This window comes from Microtus ochrogaster, chromosome 7 (assembly GCF_000317375.1).
Source record: "Microtus ochrogaster isolate Prairie Vole_2 chromosome 7, MicOch1.0, whole genome shotgun sequence".
NCBI classification, from domain to species: Eukaryota; Metazoa; Chordata; class Mammalia; order Rodentia; family Cricetidae; genus Microtus; species Microtus ochrogaster.
In genome coordinates this window covers 55,723,209-55,738,588 of record NC_022014.1, presented here as the reverse complement: position 1 = coordinate 55,738,588, position 15,380 = coordinate 55,723,209, and the positions used below count along the sequence as shown (strand labels likewise).

The 15,380-nt window shown below is 49.2% G+C and overlaps 1 protein-coding gene across 2 annotated transcripts; it reads left to right on the top strand.

The window, feature by feature from the left end:
• Nucleotides 1-12,481: 12,481 nt before the first annotated feature.
• Foxi1 (forkhead box I1) lies at nucleotides 12,482-15,083 on the top strand. Of its 2 annotated transcripts, none has more exons than XM_005350385.1 (2): nucleotides 12,482-13,037; nucleotides 14,806-15,083. In XM_005350385.1, the coding sequence occupies exons 1-2, from the start codon at nucleotides 12,482-12,484 to the stop codon at nucleotides 15,081-15,083; spliced, it is 834 nt and encodes a 277-aa protein (XP_005350442.1). The 2 variants fall into 2 exon arrangements, with proteins under 2 accessions (XP_005350442.1, XP_005350441.1); XM_005350384.1 differs by having other exon boundaries at nucleotides 14,524-15,083.
• Nucleotides 15,084-15,380: the final 297 nt, after the last annotated feature.

The window sequence follows — 15,380 nt, the reverse complement described above, 5'->3', positions numbered from 1 at the left end:
AGGAATCAGACCAATCCCCTTACCGTTTTCTCGCCATGGAGACCCTCTAACATGAGGACCATAACAGAATTTTCAGTCTCCTCCCTGCTCTTGATGTCACTTCAGATTCCTACTTACTAGTCTTTGAGAAATCCACATATTCCTCTTTCCCTGCTCCAGTTGCTAGCCAGAATCTCCCCTGGGAAAAAGTCTACTTACTAAATATACAGGTGCACTGCCAAGTTCTCTCCAAAGGAGCCAGCTTCCCATGGCCATTGGACCTGGATTTGCATCTGCACACTGAACAGAGGCATTACAATTTCCTACCACCATGGCTGATTTTCTCATTATATGTGTTATAAGTAGATTTCTGTGAGTTCAAGGCCAGCTTGGTCTACAGAGCAGGTTCCAGGACAGTCAGGGCTACACAGAAAAACTCTGTCTTGAGAAACAAAAACAAACAAAAAAAAAGTAAGAGATCCACCTGGTTTTATCCCATCTCCGTTAACTGTGTTTATCTTCCAAATAAAGGCAACATTTTTGCATAAAATCTTGCTGATTGCCAGGCGGTGGTGGCACACGCCTTTAATCCCAGCACTTGGGAGGCAGAGGCAGGCGGATCTTTGTGAGTTCAAGACCAGCCTGGTCTACAAGAGCTAGTTCCAGGACAGGCTCCAAAACCACAAAGAAACCCTGTCTCGAAAAACCAAAAAAAAAAAAAAAAAAAAGAAAGAAAAAAAAAAAAGAAAATGTTCATTTTGTCATCTGTCACTTCCTGTCAGTCCTGTCCTCCTTGGCTGTCACCAGAATCATGAGTCACATGAACGCAGACTGAAACCTCTAAGTTGTTTCTGTCAGGTGATTGTCTCAGAGCTAGAAAGTCCGAGGAACACAAACATTGACCATGGCAGCCTGTCGCTAGTCCACTAGTCTGCATCTTTTGCCTGTGATTTCTGTACACACTATAATCAAACAATAAAGGCATCATTCGTTACCACAATTGTGTTCTCAGTTTCAGAGCTGAGAGTCTGAAATCTGTGTGTCAGGGCCCCCGGGGAAAAGATTTGCTGGTGGCTGCAGTGCTTGGAGCTCCTTGACTCTCTCTCATAGCTGTGCTATGCCCCCAATTCTGCCCCTGTTTCTGCATGGTCCTCTGCCCTCTCTGTGCCTGTTCTCTGACTCCAAATCTCCTCATAAGGACTGGATTTACAGCCCCACTTCAACCCAGGTTGACACCATTTTACCTTGATTACCCCTGCAAAGATGCTATTTCCAAATAGGATGATAGAGCCTACAGTTCCGCCTACAGGACAGGTACCCCTTACCAACACATTCCTCTTATTCTAAATTAAAAAATATTATAGCTATGGATCCTTCCCTGGGAAGGAGGTCAGATATCTCTTCTCAGGATGTCCATAATAAATCCATTCCAAGGACCTATTCTCTGAGCCCTTTGACCTTTTCTTAAAAAGTAGCACTGGATAGACCAAGGAAGTTTTAGCACATACACTGTAGGCTGCCATACAGAGACCAAGCTACAAGGAGAATCTCAGAAAGCCCAAGGCCAGCTCTAGGTGTCTCTGTCGGGACAGTGGATCAGGAATATGTGCCCTTAAGCTAATGAACTCTTCTCCAGGTGTGGTAGGCACAGCTTTGAGAGGAAAACACCAAAAAAGGCAGAGCTGTTCCCATCTGACCAGAGAGAAGGCAGGGAGGTTGGGAGGTTCACGGCGCCCTGTCTTCATACGCCCAACATTACAAGCCTAGTCTTAGGACTTACTCTTCCCACCAGACTTTACTCTGGGAGACTGGGTGAGACTTTGATTATCTTGCAACTTTTCCTTTTTTTCAACCAGATTCTGTCTTGATTTCAGCACGGTCCACTCTGCAATTGCATGACACGGAGCCTCTTACACTTCACGGTACCTGTGATAGCAGAATAATGCCCGCCCCCCATGAAAGATGGCCACATCCAAATCCCCAGGGCACCCGAGTAGCCCGGGTCATGTGGTGAGGGCAGATAAGGGTTGCAAACAGAACAAGATGAATCAGTGCTTCTTGAAACAGAGCACACAGCTCTGGATTACCCAGGGGCTCAGTATCACCACCAAGGCCCTTTCGAAAGGAAAGGGGGATAGCTGGGAAGAGTCAGGGAAGTTACATGAGGGGAAGTGGACTTGTTGCTTCAGCTGGTTTGGAATATAGAGGAACAAGTCCTAAGCTCAGGGGTATAACATCCCCTTTGAACAGGAAAATACAAGAATCAGGCTCTCCTCCAGAGTCTCACGGATAGAACCCACTTCTGTCAGCACCCTAATTTTAACCCAGTAAGAGCCATAGAAGAATTCTGACCTATAGAATGGAGGAAAAAATGCATTATCTTAGCCCACTAAGTGGTAGACCACTGGTTTCAGCATTGGGAAGCGAACACAGAGCCCTCTGACTTGATAACCTGCCTTCTGTCCCTCTCACCTGCCATTTTCTACTTGAAGGGACTCCAGAATGACCAAGGAGCTGTCTGACACCATGCTTTCTGTGATCATCAGTATCTTAACCAGTTAAGCACCTTATCTTAACCAGTTAAGCACTTTGGCTCCCTTCACACCTCAGTGCACACTGCACCTGCCCCTCATTTCGCACATGGAATGTAGGGGTTATGACGTCACTATGCTGACCTCACTAACAGGCAGGAAACTATTGCTCTCAGACTCTGTAGGATGCAACTGCAAAATAGTATTCTGAGAGTGTGTTTTTAAAACCCGCCCCTGCTTGCAATCATGCCCAAACCCCATAGAATCTGGCAACACTGACTGGTTTTCAGTTAGGCTTCATCAGCCTCACCTGTGACCGAAAGACCTGGATAAATCCAGACACCCCCTAGCAGAAAAAAAATAGAGCCAAAACTCTAAGCAGGGAGAGAAGAATCAGAAATCCAGGATTAGATGGTTCAGTGACTCTGTTCCAGGAACTAGCTGAAGATAAAATTAGATTGTAATCTGGAGAATAATCTTGAGAAACAGGAGTTACCCCCTTGTGATTATCACTGGTATTTTTAGAATTTTCCATTGACGCCCTCCCTACCCTTTTTGGATTACTGGGTTGTGGTTTCTTCCCTTAAATACCCCTTCTCCCAGCTACTTGGGTTATGAGTCTTGGCCCCTGTCAATAAACCTCGTGTGATTGCAGCTAGGATGGTCTCCCGTGAGTTGCTGGGGTGGGGCGGGGGAGTTGTGTTATCCCGATACTTGAGTGAGAGTCTCCCCACACCGTGGGTCTTTCATGATGTGGTTAGGAAGGTAGACTCCCGGGATCCACTCCAGATTATTTCACATCTGAACAAGAGCGCCAGGTAATTCGAGTAAACATTAAATATATAACCCGAGAATGAAATTGTGATATTTTTAAATTGAGAGCGAGGAATGCATCTCTATGCAGCAAAGAAGGGAAACAGAGAAACACAGGGACGATTCAGAATCATCATCACTTGTGCTGCCCAGAGCCTTCTGACACACTCTAGAGAGACAGCCAACTGCTCGGCAGATGTGTCTGCTCGTCTATTCTTGGCACCCTGGACAGGCAAGATGGAGAATGCTCCATCCCCTATTTCTCATTGGCCAAAATGAGAATGTCACACACTCCTTCCCAAGTGCCATCCTTCAGTCCCTCGGCAGCTCTTGAGAAGACAGATCGTAAAACCCATCACATTTCATTCACTTGTGTGGGAGTCGGCTGAGGTGCAGAACACACAGCTGGCTGGGGTGACTGTGGAGGATACAGGGGGTAGGGAAATAGCCCTCTCCCACCCAAATGGCTCATTGGCCCTAGGTGGTAGACTTCGCAGGTCCAAACAGACCTGCACATCGTCCAGATCAGATCACTCCCACCAGAACACATTCTACACAGGAAAACCTGTCATACCCAGAGTTCATCAGTCTTTAACCAAAGACTATGCCTGGAACCTTTGCCAAGGCCTAGAAAATGGTAGACTACCCCCTCCCCCCCACACACCCAACCCCACCACCTTCTGTTTGCCTGGCTGCTTGATTCTTCAGAATAAGGGCGAATTCTCTCCAGAGGAACTGGGATCCAGATAGTCACAGCTCCGTCCTAGCTTGACTTGTGCTGCGGTGATCAACATCATGACCAGAAGGAACGTGGGGAAGAAAGGATTTATTTCATCCTTCACTGCTAGATCATAGTCTATCATGGAAGGAAGTAAAAGCAGGAACTGGAGCAGGAACCTGGGGCAGGAACTGTGTCTGCTATTTCCTGGCTTGCTAACTCATGGCTCACTCAGCTTGCTTTTTTTCCCCAGTCCAGGATCACTTGCCCAGTGATGCAACTACCCGCAGTGGGCTGGGTCCTCCCAGATCAATCATTAATTAAGAAAATACTGCAAGAAGTTGCTTATGGGCCAGTTTGATTAAGGGTGTTCCCCTTTTCCACGTGATTCTGGCTCTTATTGCGTTGACAAGAAACAAACCAGCTGAAGATAGCTTAGACAACCCCCCTTCTGTCTTTTACCAGCAAAGCCCCAAGAAATGAAAGGACATGAACAGGGGCATAGTGTTTCAGGATCCGAGATACTTGAGGAAATGCAAACAGAAAATTGTAACCCTGGGGTAAGGACTTCACCTTGCTAAGAGCAATTTCCTCTTCTGTGATAGGGGCCAATGCTAGAGGGGTGTTAAGCCAGGCAAGGAACTTAGAACATGGGCAATGGTGGCTCCCGGGGCTGAGTCAGCCCCTGCCAATGGGATGATCTCCCTGCATTCTTAGCAAGAGGCTAGGGCATTCCTAGTGGTGGCCATGGCCAGACCTGGAAGAGGCTCCATGGTGGCCTTCCCTGCTTTTCCACCTACATGCTAAGGAGACACAGTCATCACCCCATGTCTGCAGGAGTTGGCTTCGGGACCACCCATGATGAAGGAGTTCACTTGAGGATCACCCATGACACTAAAAGACACAGCTGCTCAGGGAGGCCTCCAGTGTAAAATGTCATCGCATTTGCATATAATAAGTGCTCTTACACGTGTCAAATGATTTCCAGATCCTTTGTAATACCTAATGTGATACAGATTCTACAGAAAGATTATCCATTTCATTTCGGGATTCATGAGAAAAAGCCTCGTATAATCAGAAGCAACTTTCTTCTGAATATTTTGCTCCATGGGTGGCTGACTCCACAGATGAAGAATTTCAGATGTAAAGGGATGGCTAGCATGGCTGCCTGGTAAGGAACCAAAACCCTCAGTGTGCATGCGACTGTTGGCAGCTGTGTTATTGATACGCCACATACACAGACACACACAGCCCTCACCCCTAACCTCTCCACAGGTGGCTTCAGTCTAGGCCTTTTCTAGAGACCACTGAGAAGGATGCACTGCATCTCAGGCACTGGGGAAACAGGAAGAGCGAGTCCTCCTCAGAGGTACCAGGCTCATGGCTCCAGGCTCAACTGCTCCAATACCTCCAGGTACAGAGGGATCTACGGAAGATACCAGGGATGCAGAAATAAAGATGGAAACCTCTTGAAGCAAAGGTGAGGATCCAGTGACCTTTAGAAATAGAATACAGATCACCATTGGTGCAGCTGTACTGTCCAGGAGACAATGCGTCCTCCTGGGAAGAACTAAACCATTCCTTTGGCCAGTGCAGAGTGGAGGGTTCCAAGGTCACAGGCCCAGCATAACCTTATTTCCCCTTTCCCAGAGGAAAACCAATTGTGCAAGTAGCCCACGATAAACTTCCCGCCCGAGGATCTGTAATCATTTTGAAATTTAGGCTGGAGAATTGGAGAACTCAGCACCTGACACCCCACAGATATGGGCTTGTGGCACTTGGTATTCGGGGTACAGATGTGAGATTTTTGTCACTGTGCAAGCCTCATGAGTTTACTTGCCACAAACCTAGATGGTCTGGGCCAGTCACTCCAGATGGGCTCTTGTTAGAGTGGAGGGACAGTGGAGGGACATGAAGAAGGCAAGACCCAGGAGGCTGTCACTACCGATGTCACCATGCATACTGTTTGACAGTCCATTTTGTATAAGAAGGAATGCACTGTGTAATCTCGGATACAGGTGCAACACAGTAAGTAAATAAACAGTAACATGGTCGTTTATCATGCAATATTGTGTGCTGTGTGTGTTGTGGCTAATATAGGCTCGGATGACAGGCAGCACTCTGTGTTTATACTAACAGCACAAACACAAAAGGGATGTGTTTCTACAGCATCATCACAGCTGTAAGACATAGGCCGGCAGTAGGAATTCTCAGCTTCATTGCAGCCAATGGAGTCACCACTGTATGTGAGACAGTCAATCACGCTGTTGGTCAGAAAACATTACACGACATGTGACTGTATTCTGTACATGCAGAACCTCGGTTTTCTCTACGAGTACGCCATTGGCTCATGGGAGTGATAGTTTGAGAAGGTGAATATTTGGGGCAGGGATGTGAGACCCAAGTTGAGTGTGCTGGAGAGGAAAGTGCCAATTCCAACCTAGCGTTTCCTTCCCCAGGGGTTCTCTTTAGAGGTGACTTTAGAAGGAAGAGAATGGATTCGGTGAAGAGCAGAGGGACAGGAGGAGGAGGAGGAGGAGGAGGAGGAGGAGGAGGAGGAGGCAGTAAAACTGGAGCAGGTAGTTTAAACTAGACTCCTCCTGCCCCCAGGAGAGAGTAGGAAAAAAAAAAGTTGAAACCCACCAAACTCACAGAGCACGCAGTATTGTGACTTATGTGGTGATTTATAAAGTATGAATTCATCTCTTTAGAATCTGTAATTAGTAACCCTTATAGTCAGGGTTTAGAGCCCAAACTCCTGCAACAAGAAGCACGATTGACCCTATTGCTTTCTCTTAATAACTTAATAACTCCAGGGAAAAGATTTTTGTGACCAGAGTTATTTTATGACCACTTATGAAGTTGGCTGAGTTCAGACCCAGAATGGTGCAAGACCTTAAGAACCTGTCCTTCCTACTCATGACAAATGAAGCCGACTGCTGGCGGTCCAGTTCCAGAAGAATCACAGAGCCTTATCCTTAAAGTTAGTTGACCAGGCTTTAAAAATAGGGCAGCCATTTAAGAACATTCTAAATAGTATAAGCAGCACAAACACCCTTCAAGAGGGGTCAGTCTCAACAACCCCATGTCCTGCGGAGACAGCCTAACATGTGCCCAATCACGGACAGCATGACTGCTGTCCACGTGTTGTCTCATGGGCTGTATTACTTCAGTCTTTGCAACAGATCCTGGAGATGAGAAAGCAGAACTCCCGAAGCTAAACAGCACTGAGACTCTCAGAAAACACAGTTACAGGAATAGAATTCAGATCCATGCAGCTCAAAACGGCCAGGCTGCCTCCTAAAGACTCAACTTCATTCCAACCAAGTACTCACTCTGCCGGGGCAGAGAGACAAGGGATTTTTCTTAAGAGTCATGCCTCCTTTATAAAATATTCCTGACCTGTCCTGGGAGCACCACACTTGACGCTTTCACGTATGTCTCCTGCCCTTTCTTGCCAAACCATTGGTCTGGCCTGGAACTTGTATTCAAGCACCTCTCTCTGACCTGCTTTTAAGGAAAAGACCGCCAGAGGGCGGTATTGACCTATGTTTCTTCTTCCTAAGCACAGAAGCCGCCAAAAGTATGAACAGCACCCTCAGCTTGGGGGACACCCCAGCTAGAAGACTTCTACCAACCTCTCCCTGGGGCACAGACACCATCCCTGTGTCAACTCCCCAAATATCTCAAAACATGCTCTCGTGACTGTTGCTGGCTAGGCAGAGTAAGAGAACCAGGTAGGAGCTGGTTATGCTTATGGGAAGCCATTTGTAGAGAGTAGGGAAGCAACACTGAGCCTCTCACCTCATCTTGCAGATGAGGAAGCTATAGTGCAAGAGCTTGAAACTAGTCCCTACCCTGATTCCCCATCACAACCCATTTCTACATCAAGAACCTCCTTAAAACCTGGGAAGTCATTGCTGTTTCGTGTGTAGAAAGGAGAACAAACCCACGGAGCAAACCCCCATCAAGGGCAAAGGTACAGCACAGGTAAAGTCCATGAACCCCTGCTAATATAGCCACAGCTGGTAGGACCTCAGCGTCTCCCACTCCCTGGAGTCCCTGCATCCCAGATGGGAACTGGGTTTTACAATGTCTGCAAGCCCACTGTGTAGTCCTGAGCAACACTCAGAGGTAGTTGGATTTTTTTTTTCCCTTTACCAACGTAGAAATTGAGACCCAGAACCATCAGTCTGCTATCTGAGGTATCACAGTGAAACTCCAAGTCTAGCACCAGGGCCTGGTTTCGCCTCTCCCTGGGTGTGTGGCAGTTGATCTGCTTCAGCCCCAGTGCACGGCCGGCAGCCAAGTTCGTTCTCATCTGTTTCCTCCGTGGTTATCCACCTGCCCTGAACCTTTTGTCCCCAGCTCCGAGCAAGAAAACCAAATACTCATCCCACAATGTAGTCTGCAGAGCTAAGTGAACCATTGTGTGTAAAAATTCATAGTAGAGGGTCCCGTCCTCTCGGTAGCTGAATTGACATTAAATCTCTAAAGATGCAAGATGACCATCTACCTCTCAAGTCAAGGCCAGCTGTGTCTGCAGCTGGTCAGCTAGTCTAGTCCGGTGTCTGTGAGTTGGTCATCTCTGCAGAGCATGAGGTACCCCAGGCCTCTGGACCAGTCAAGACAACAGTGGAATGCCGGGAACATACACCAGACCCTTCCTCTCTCCCTCCAGGGGCATTGCTCCCAAATGGCCAAAGCAAACAGAGGAAGACACAATGCTGGGCCCTCTGCCCAGAGCCACCTCCCTTGTCATTGCCTGGCCTCCAGAACTGGCCACTGTCACTCATTCTCAGTGTCTGCCCTTTTGACCGCTTCCAGGCTCTGTGCTTTCCGTGAATCGCGTAATCTTTTCCTTCACTTGCCTTGAGGAGGATACCATTTGTGTCTCCACGTTACACATAAACAAAGTGAGGCCTTGTAAGATTAGGAAACTTGGCCCAGATCACACAACTACCAAATGGCAAAGCCGGGACCAATCCCAAGGACTGTGTTTGTAACGCTTTATCGTCTTGTCGCTTGTACGGCACGTGGGGCTCAGAACACGTGGGTGTTCCCACTCAAGAAGGTGTCTTTCTGTAGCGTATCAAATTAACTGCCTCTGTAGCCTTCCCTGGGACAGCTTAGAAGTACTCCTCAATCTTTATGTGTTTGTCTGCTTGTCTGTTGATATGATTAACCAGGACACATTTCCTCAGATTTGAATTTCTCTTCTGGGAATTCTCGAAAGGTCTAAAAACAACTTCATCCACAAATGAGATGTTTGGGTCTTTCCCCAGAAGTCCCAGGCTTGGCCAGGCAGCTGCTGCTGTTTATCCCTTTGCAGTGCCTGAGCCAGGGTTTATGAAAATCTGAAACGGATTCCCCTGGTCTAAGGACTCACCCTATGATGATGCACAGGGACTAAGGTTCCCACCCTCTGCCCTCTGGGGACCAGACAGGGCCTCCTACAACAAGCCAAGTTTTTGGGGGGCGTGGGGGAGAAACTGATCCATATGTAACTCAGGGGACTCAATTGTGCATGTCTCTAAAAATGTCTCCTAGCCAGGAGACTCCTCACAGGAACCCCATTATCTGCCAGTATCAGAGTCTGGCTGTGTGATCTGTGACACTGAACATGACCCCTGTCCGTTCCTTTCACTGATATGCTTGTCCCTCTTCCCCTGGCCTCTGGCTGGCAAAACCACCAATTATCACACAAGGTGTAAGCTCCTGGAGGGTCCGATTGTGTATATCAAGTCCAGAGTGACCACCGTATAACGTCCATTGCTGCCTCTCTGTGCCAAGCAAAACGATTTACTTCACAACCATGTTGTGAGTTAAGGACTTGCCTTTTCCCACTTTCACCTGAGAAGATTGAGAATGGGAAGAGCTAAGTCACCTTTAAGGACCAGCCCGAGGAAAGCTAGGACTGACAAGTGGGTCCACCAGGGCTCAGAACCTGTGTTTGCTGTGACCCTAAAACTGCTTCTTTCTGGGTTCATGCCTGTGCGTGTTCCGGCATGTGTGCACGTGTGTATGCGTGTGTGCATGTGTGTTTGCGCATGCACACGGGTGACCGTAGAGACCTGAGAGGGCACTGGATTCTGCAGAGTTGGACTTACAGGTGGTCACAAGTTGCCCAGTGTGGGTGCTGGGAATTGAACTTGGGTTCTCTGGAGATCAAACACTCTGCCCTGCTGAGCCATGCCTCCAGACCCCTTCTTTCTGATCTTTGACATTTCTCCCCAAAACAAAGCAATGGCATGCTTGCTTCTCAAACCACTTAAATTAGAAACTACACAAAACAAAACTCTCCATCCGTAAAATTAATTTTTACATTCGTTTACCTTGTATTTGTGTGTATATAAAATAGGTTTGGTTTCATTTTTTAAAAAACATGGTATTGAAGTCCGTTTCTCCAAGTTTCATTTAAATCCAGCCATATTTCCACCCCGACTAATATATAATTGTTCTTCCACAATCTACTTTTCATAACTGCATAAGGCCACAGCATTTGGAGGAGGCACTCGTTAACGAACCAAGCCCTCATTGCTGGCCACGTGGTAGCAATGATTCGTTATGGTGATGTAATAAGCAAAGCCACGGTGGAGATTCAACACATCTCCGCTCTGTCTAGTTCTGGAAAATGAACACTGAAAAGTAGAGCTGCAAGATTAATAGTACAGCTTTTCACCCATAGTTCTGCATGCCCTTAGGGGTGTATTGTGAAAATTCAGGGCTCCACCATCGGCTAGCTAAGGCTTCCTAGTTGAGAGACTAAACAAAAATGTGCTCGCTACTGTTTTAGTGTGCTGAAAAACCATGCCAAATTTACTTGTTTTGAACTTGGGGAGCTTTTAGAGTCTGAAGTTTAGACCCGGTTAGGGAAGCCCTTTCCCTGACTGTCCATGAAGGGCACGGGCGGCTCCTTGGAATCTAGGGAAACCACTCCAACACAGTTCTCTCCTCACCAGGTACCCAGACAATGCACACGGAAGCAGCTCCGTGGTACTTACGACCTGGTACAGCTGTCCAGGAGATCAGAATGAAGAGAAGGCCTAGGCAAGCAACCTCTCTTGGTGATGCCCGCAGCCTCGAAGAAACATGGCGTCTGCAGGAAGAGACGAGTCAGGAGAAGGAAGTGGCGCTGAAAGGCAGCGGGCGGTATTAGAGACAGCTTGCATCAATTTTCCTCCAGCTGACCCATCAGAGAGGTGGCTCAGCTGTTTCCAGAACCTCATCAGGAAAGCACCGCCTGCCCCAGAGGAGCCCTCCAGCCACCGCCCCCCTCCCCCCAGCTCAGAGCCTGGTGTGTATGGACAACTTTAAAGCCTGGAGAGGGGGGCTCAGCAACTGCTTTCAACTGGGATCTACAATAGAACCCCAAGGGGAGACCTGCCCTGGCTGAGAAGCTAAGGGAAGCCGGGCCTGGCTGTAAGCATTGTCTCACAAGCTGGAAGACTGGGGAAAAGCATGGGCACCTGGGGGCCCTGGTGTTGCCCCAGCTCCCTCCATGCCAGAGGTCTCTGTACAACAACTTCCCCCAACATTAGAGCAACTGAAGATCTGGGGATACTGCTGTGCCTTAGAGCTAGAAATAAACTTGTATCATGTCTCCCTAAAATCCAATTCCCATCCTCTCCCTTCTGATGATCTCTTTAAGGAGCCTGCTCATCTTGGTGGCTCCCCAGGCCATGTCCACTGTAGCCTTCCCACTGCCTTCTGCCCATCTGCAGTGTGTGTGTGTGTGTGTGTGTGTGTGTGTGTGTGTGTGTGTTAGGAGCAGGAGGGGGCTGCACACGTCCTCTTCAGAAGCCAAGCACCCCTCTGACTCTCTAGGCACTGGGGACCTCTTGGCAGCTCCAGAAAATGCATCTTCCCTTCCAAAGCCCAAAGCATGAGCTGCTGATAATGGGAATGGGGGGGCATTGGTTAGGGAATGGGGGACAGAGGTGAAAGGGGAAATGAGGGTGGGGAGCAAGAAACAGGAGGGAATGGGAAACAGAGACAGAAAAAGAACCAGATGTAGAGAAAGGGAAACAAAGGATGAAAAACAAGGAAACACAGAATAAGCTGTAGAGACGACAGGCAGGAGGGAGAAAGAGATGGAAAGTGAGGAGGGAGGAGAACTGAAAGGGAAAGAGAAAGGTAAGCTGGGATGCTGGGAAAATAAGCCGGAGAAGGATAGAGGGAAATCCTTGTCATTTGGGGTATCAGCTATAAGGAGTCTCCGGTAGGGTATCATTAGTGGAGACCAAGGCCACAGCCAGCAGGGAAAAGAGAGAGGGAGGCGGGTCCTGGCCTCTGCTGGCAGGTGGCCGCCCCTGGGTGGGGCCACCCAGCCAAGCCCTAGGGGTATAAGTCACAGGAGGCCAGGGCCAGCTGAACACCTGTCAGGGACAGCTCCGGAGAGCACAGGTGCAGCAGGTGGCTACCCGAACCCAGCCCCAGCATGAGTTCCTTCGACCTCCCGGCACCCTCGCCACCGCGATGCAGCCCCCAGTTCCCCAGCATCGGCCAGGAGCCCCCCGAGATGAATCTTTACTATGAGAACTTCTTCCACACCCAGGGCATGCCCAGCCCTCAGCGCCCCCCCTCCTTCGAGGGTGGTGGAGAGTACGGGGCCACCCCTAATCCCTACCTCTGGCTCAATGGGCCAGCCATGACCCCACCACCCTACTTGCCTGGCACCAACGCCAGCCCCTTCCTGCCCCAGGCCTATGGCATGCAAAGGCAGCTACTGCCCAGCGACCTGGGCTGGCTACCTATCCCGTCTCAGGAGGAGCTCATGAAGCTGGTGCGCCCACCATATTCCTACTCAGCCCTCATTGCCATGGCCATCCACGGTGCGCCTGACCAGCGCCTCACGCTGAGCCAGATCTACCAGTACGTGGCCGACAACTTCCCCTTTTACAACAAGAGCAAGGCCGGCTGGCAGAACTCCATCCGCCACAACCTGTCTCTCAACGACTGCTTCAAGAAGGTGCCCCGCGACGAGGACGACCCAGGTAAGACAGCGGTGCCTAAGGAGTAGGCGACCAGCCCTTGGAAGGCTGCAGCCATCCCTCAGGACTTAGTTCATTTCTTCTCCGAACTGTATTCTAGAAAGTTCTAACTACTGCTGCCACTCTATCCACCAAACTGGAAGCTGCTAGGAGACAGGGCTAAGAGGAACCCTGCAGGGGAAGGGGAGAATGTGGATTCTGGAAGCAGATGCAGGCTTCGGTGTCTCAGGGAAGTTGCATTTGCTGAACCTCGGTTTCCTTATCTGAATTCAAAATTGTTTCTGCACGGTCTTTATTGTGCGGGGGAAACTCAATATGCTGCAGTCATTATTATTCACATGAGCTTCAGTGGCCAGCACAGAAGTCCTTGGTAGGACTAGAACGAAGCAAGCCACACCTGTAGCAGAGAGGACCTGGCCTTGGTTGGGCACCACTGATGGCCTCGTGGCATGCCTCTCTACATGTCCTCCCCTCCACACAGAACTTCCTTTAATCCTAGCAGCACCCTGCAGGGGGCCTCTCAGTGAACCCATTGCTCAGATGAGGAAAACAACATTCTGGAGTGATGCTGCCTTCCCAAAGTGACAGATTGGGAAGGTAGAGATGGCACTTGACTTAAACCCAGTTTCCCCGCTGAGATTGGAATGCTCCTTTGAAATGATGAGCCACAGACTTTACAGAGAGAAATGTAAAATATTCCTCAACCCAGGTTCCAGAATGGAAGTCTAGTTTGGTTCTCATACAGGAAGCTTAGGCTTAGAGCCCCACCTCTGCCCCTCTTTGAAGTCAGTCTTTGTCAGATCTGTTTGTCCCTCAGAAGAGAGCCTGTCCCATGCAAGGTGTTCCCCGCATTCCAGCTCAGAGTAGCAGGGAACAGCCACGGTTTCTCTTCTGGTGGCACCTCAGCTGTATGTCTCTTGGATACATGTAGTGTCTGTCCTTTCCCACCGTGAGTCTCGGGAGATGGGAACTTTCCAGGCAAGAAAACTGAGATTTAGCCAAAGTCCACTGTCACCGAGGAGCAGAGCCAGGGCTCAAGTCCATCTTAAAGGAGAAATCTAGAAGTCTAAAACTGTTTCTGGGCCTTTTCTGAATCTTAGTAAGAAATAGAGGCCCTAACCAGTACCACGCTCTTCTCTGGATCCCTGTACCCCTACACTTTACCCTTAAAGGGATCAACCTTGTAAACTCCTTCAGGCCCTACACTGCTTTTCTGCGCACTCTCCAGAGCCTCTTATGTGGGGAGTGGGGGGCATTTAGAGAGAGAAGGGTGTGCAGAGGAATGCTCAGAGAGAGGTAGGTGTGTGGGGTGTGATAGAGAGAGGTGGTGGTAGGGTGAGCAAATGTTTGTGGAATTTCTCCACTTCTGTCCTGGCTTTGTTCTTCTTCGCATTGTTGCCCTTGGTTTTAGCTTAGGACATTGCAGACCAATGGAATGAGGCTTGTGTCCAGCTCTCTGTTTTCTTAATGTCTCCCACTTTTGTCTCAGGCAAAGGGAACTACTGGACTCTGGATCCCAACTGTGAGAAGATGTTCGACAATGGAAACTTCCGCCGGAAGAGGAAGAGAAAATCGGATGCTTCCTCTAGCGCCGGCTCCTTGGTTTCAGAGAAAACAGAGAGCAGCCTCCTGGCAGGCAGTCCCAAGTCCACAGAGCCTCAGGACGTCTTAGACACGGCCTCACCAGACACCACCAGCTCCCCAGAGAAGCGGTCCTCCCCTGCCCCCTCAGGGACCCCATGTCTCAACAACTTCCTCTCCACCATGACAGCCTATGTGAGTGGGACAAACCCCATAAGCCGCTCTGTGGCCACACCAGGACTGAACCCGGAGCCTGCTGACAAGATGGGGCAGAACTCACTGGGTTTCAACTCATACACCCCCCTCACCAACCTCAGTAGCCATGGGAGTGGGGGTGAATGGGCCAACCCGGTACCCACCAATGCTCTAGGCTATGGAGGCTCTGTCCTCAACCAATTCAGCCCACATTTCTACAATAGCATTAACACCAACAGTGTGCTCTTCCCCAGGGAAGGCACCGAAGTCTAGGGACAGAACAGCTTCTGGCCCACAGAGCTGTCAAGGGGACAGTAATGGAGGTCCTCCAGACCAGACCCTCCACTAACCCCGACATCTGGGACACCTGAACTCCGCAGACAGCACAGGAAACTAGAAAGAGTCTGTATTCTTTCTAGAACACTGCCCAGTGCTTCTGATCATCGCATCTGAATCCACACAGATTTGATAACTACAGTGGGCGTACCAGTGTCAGCTCACCACAGTGAAGCGGCCATTTGTTGAGCCCTTACTATGTTCTGGGCCCTGTCATGGGCTTTTAAATGACAT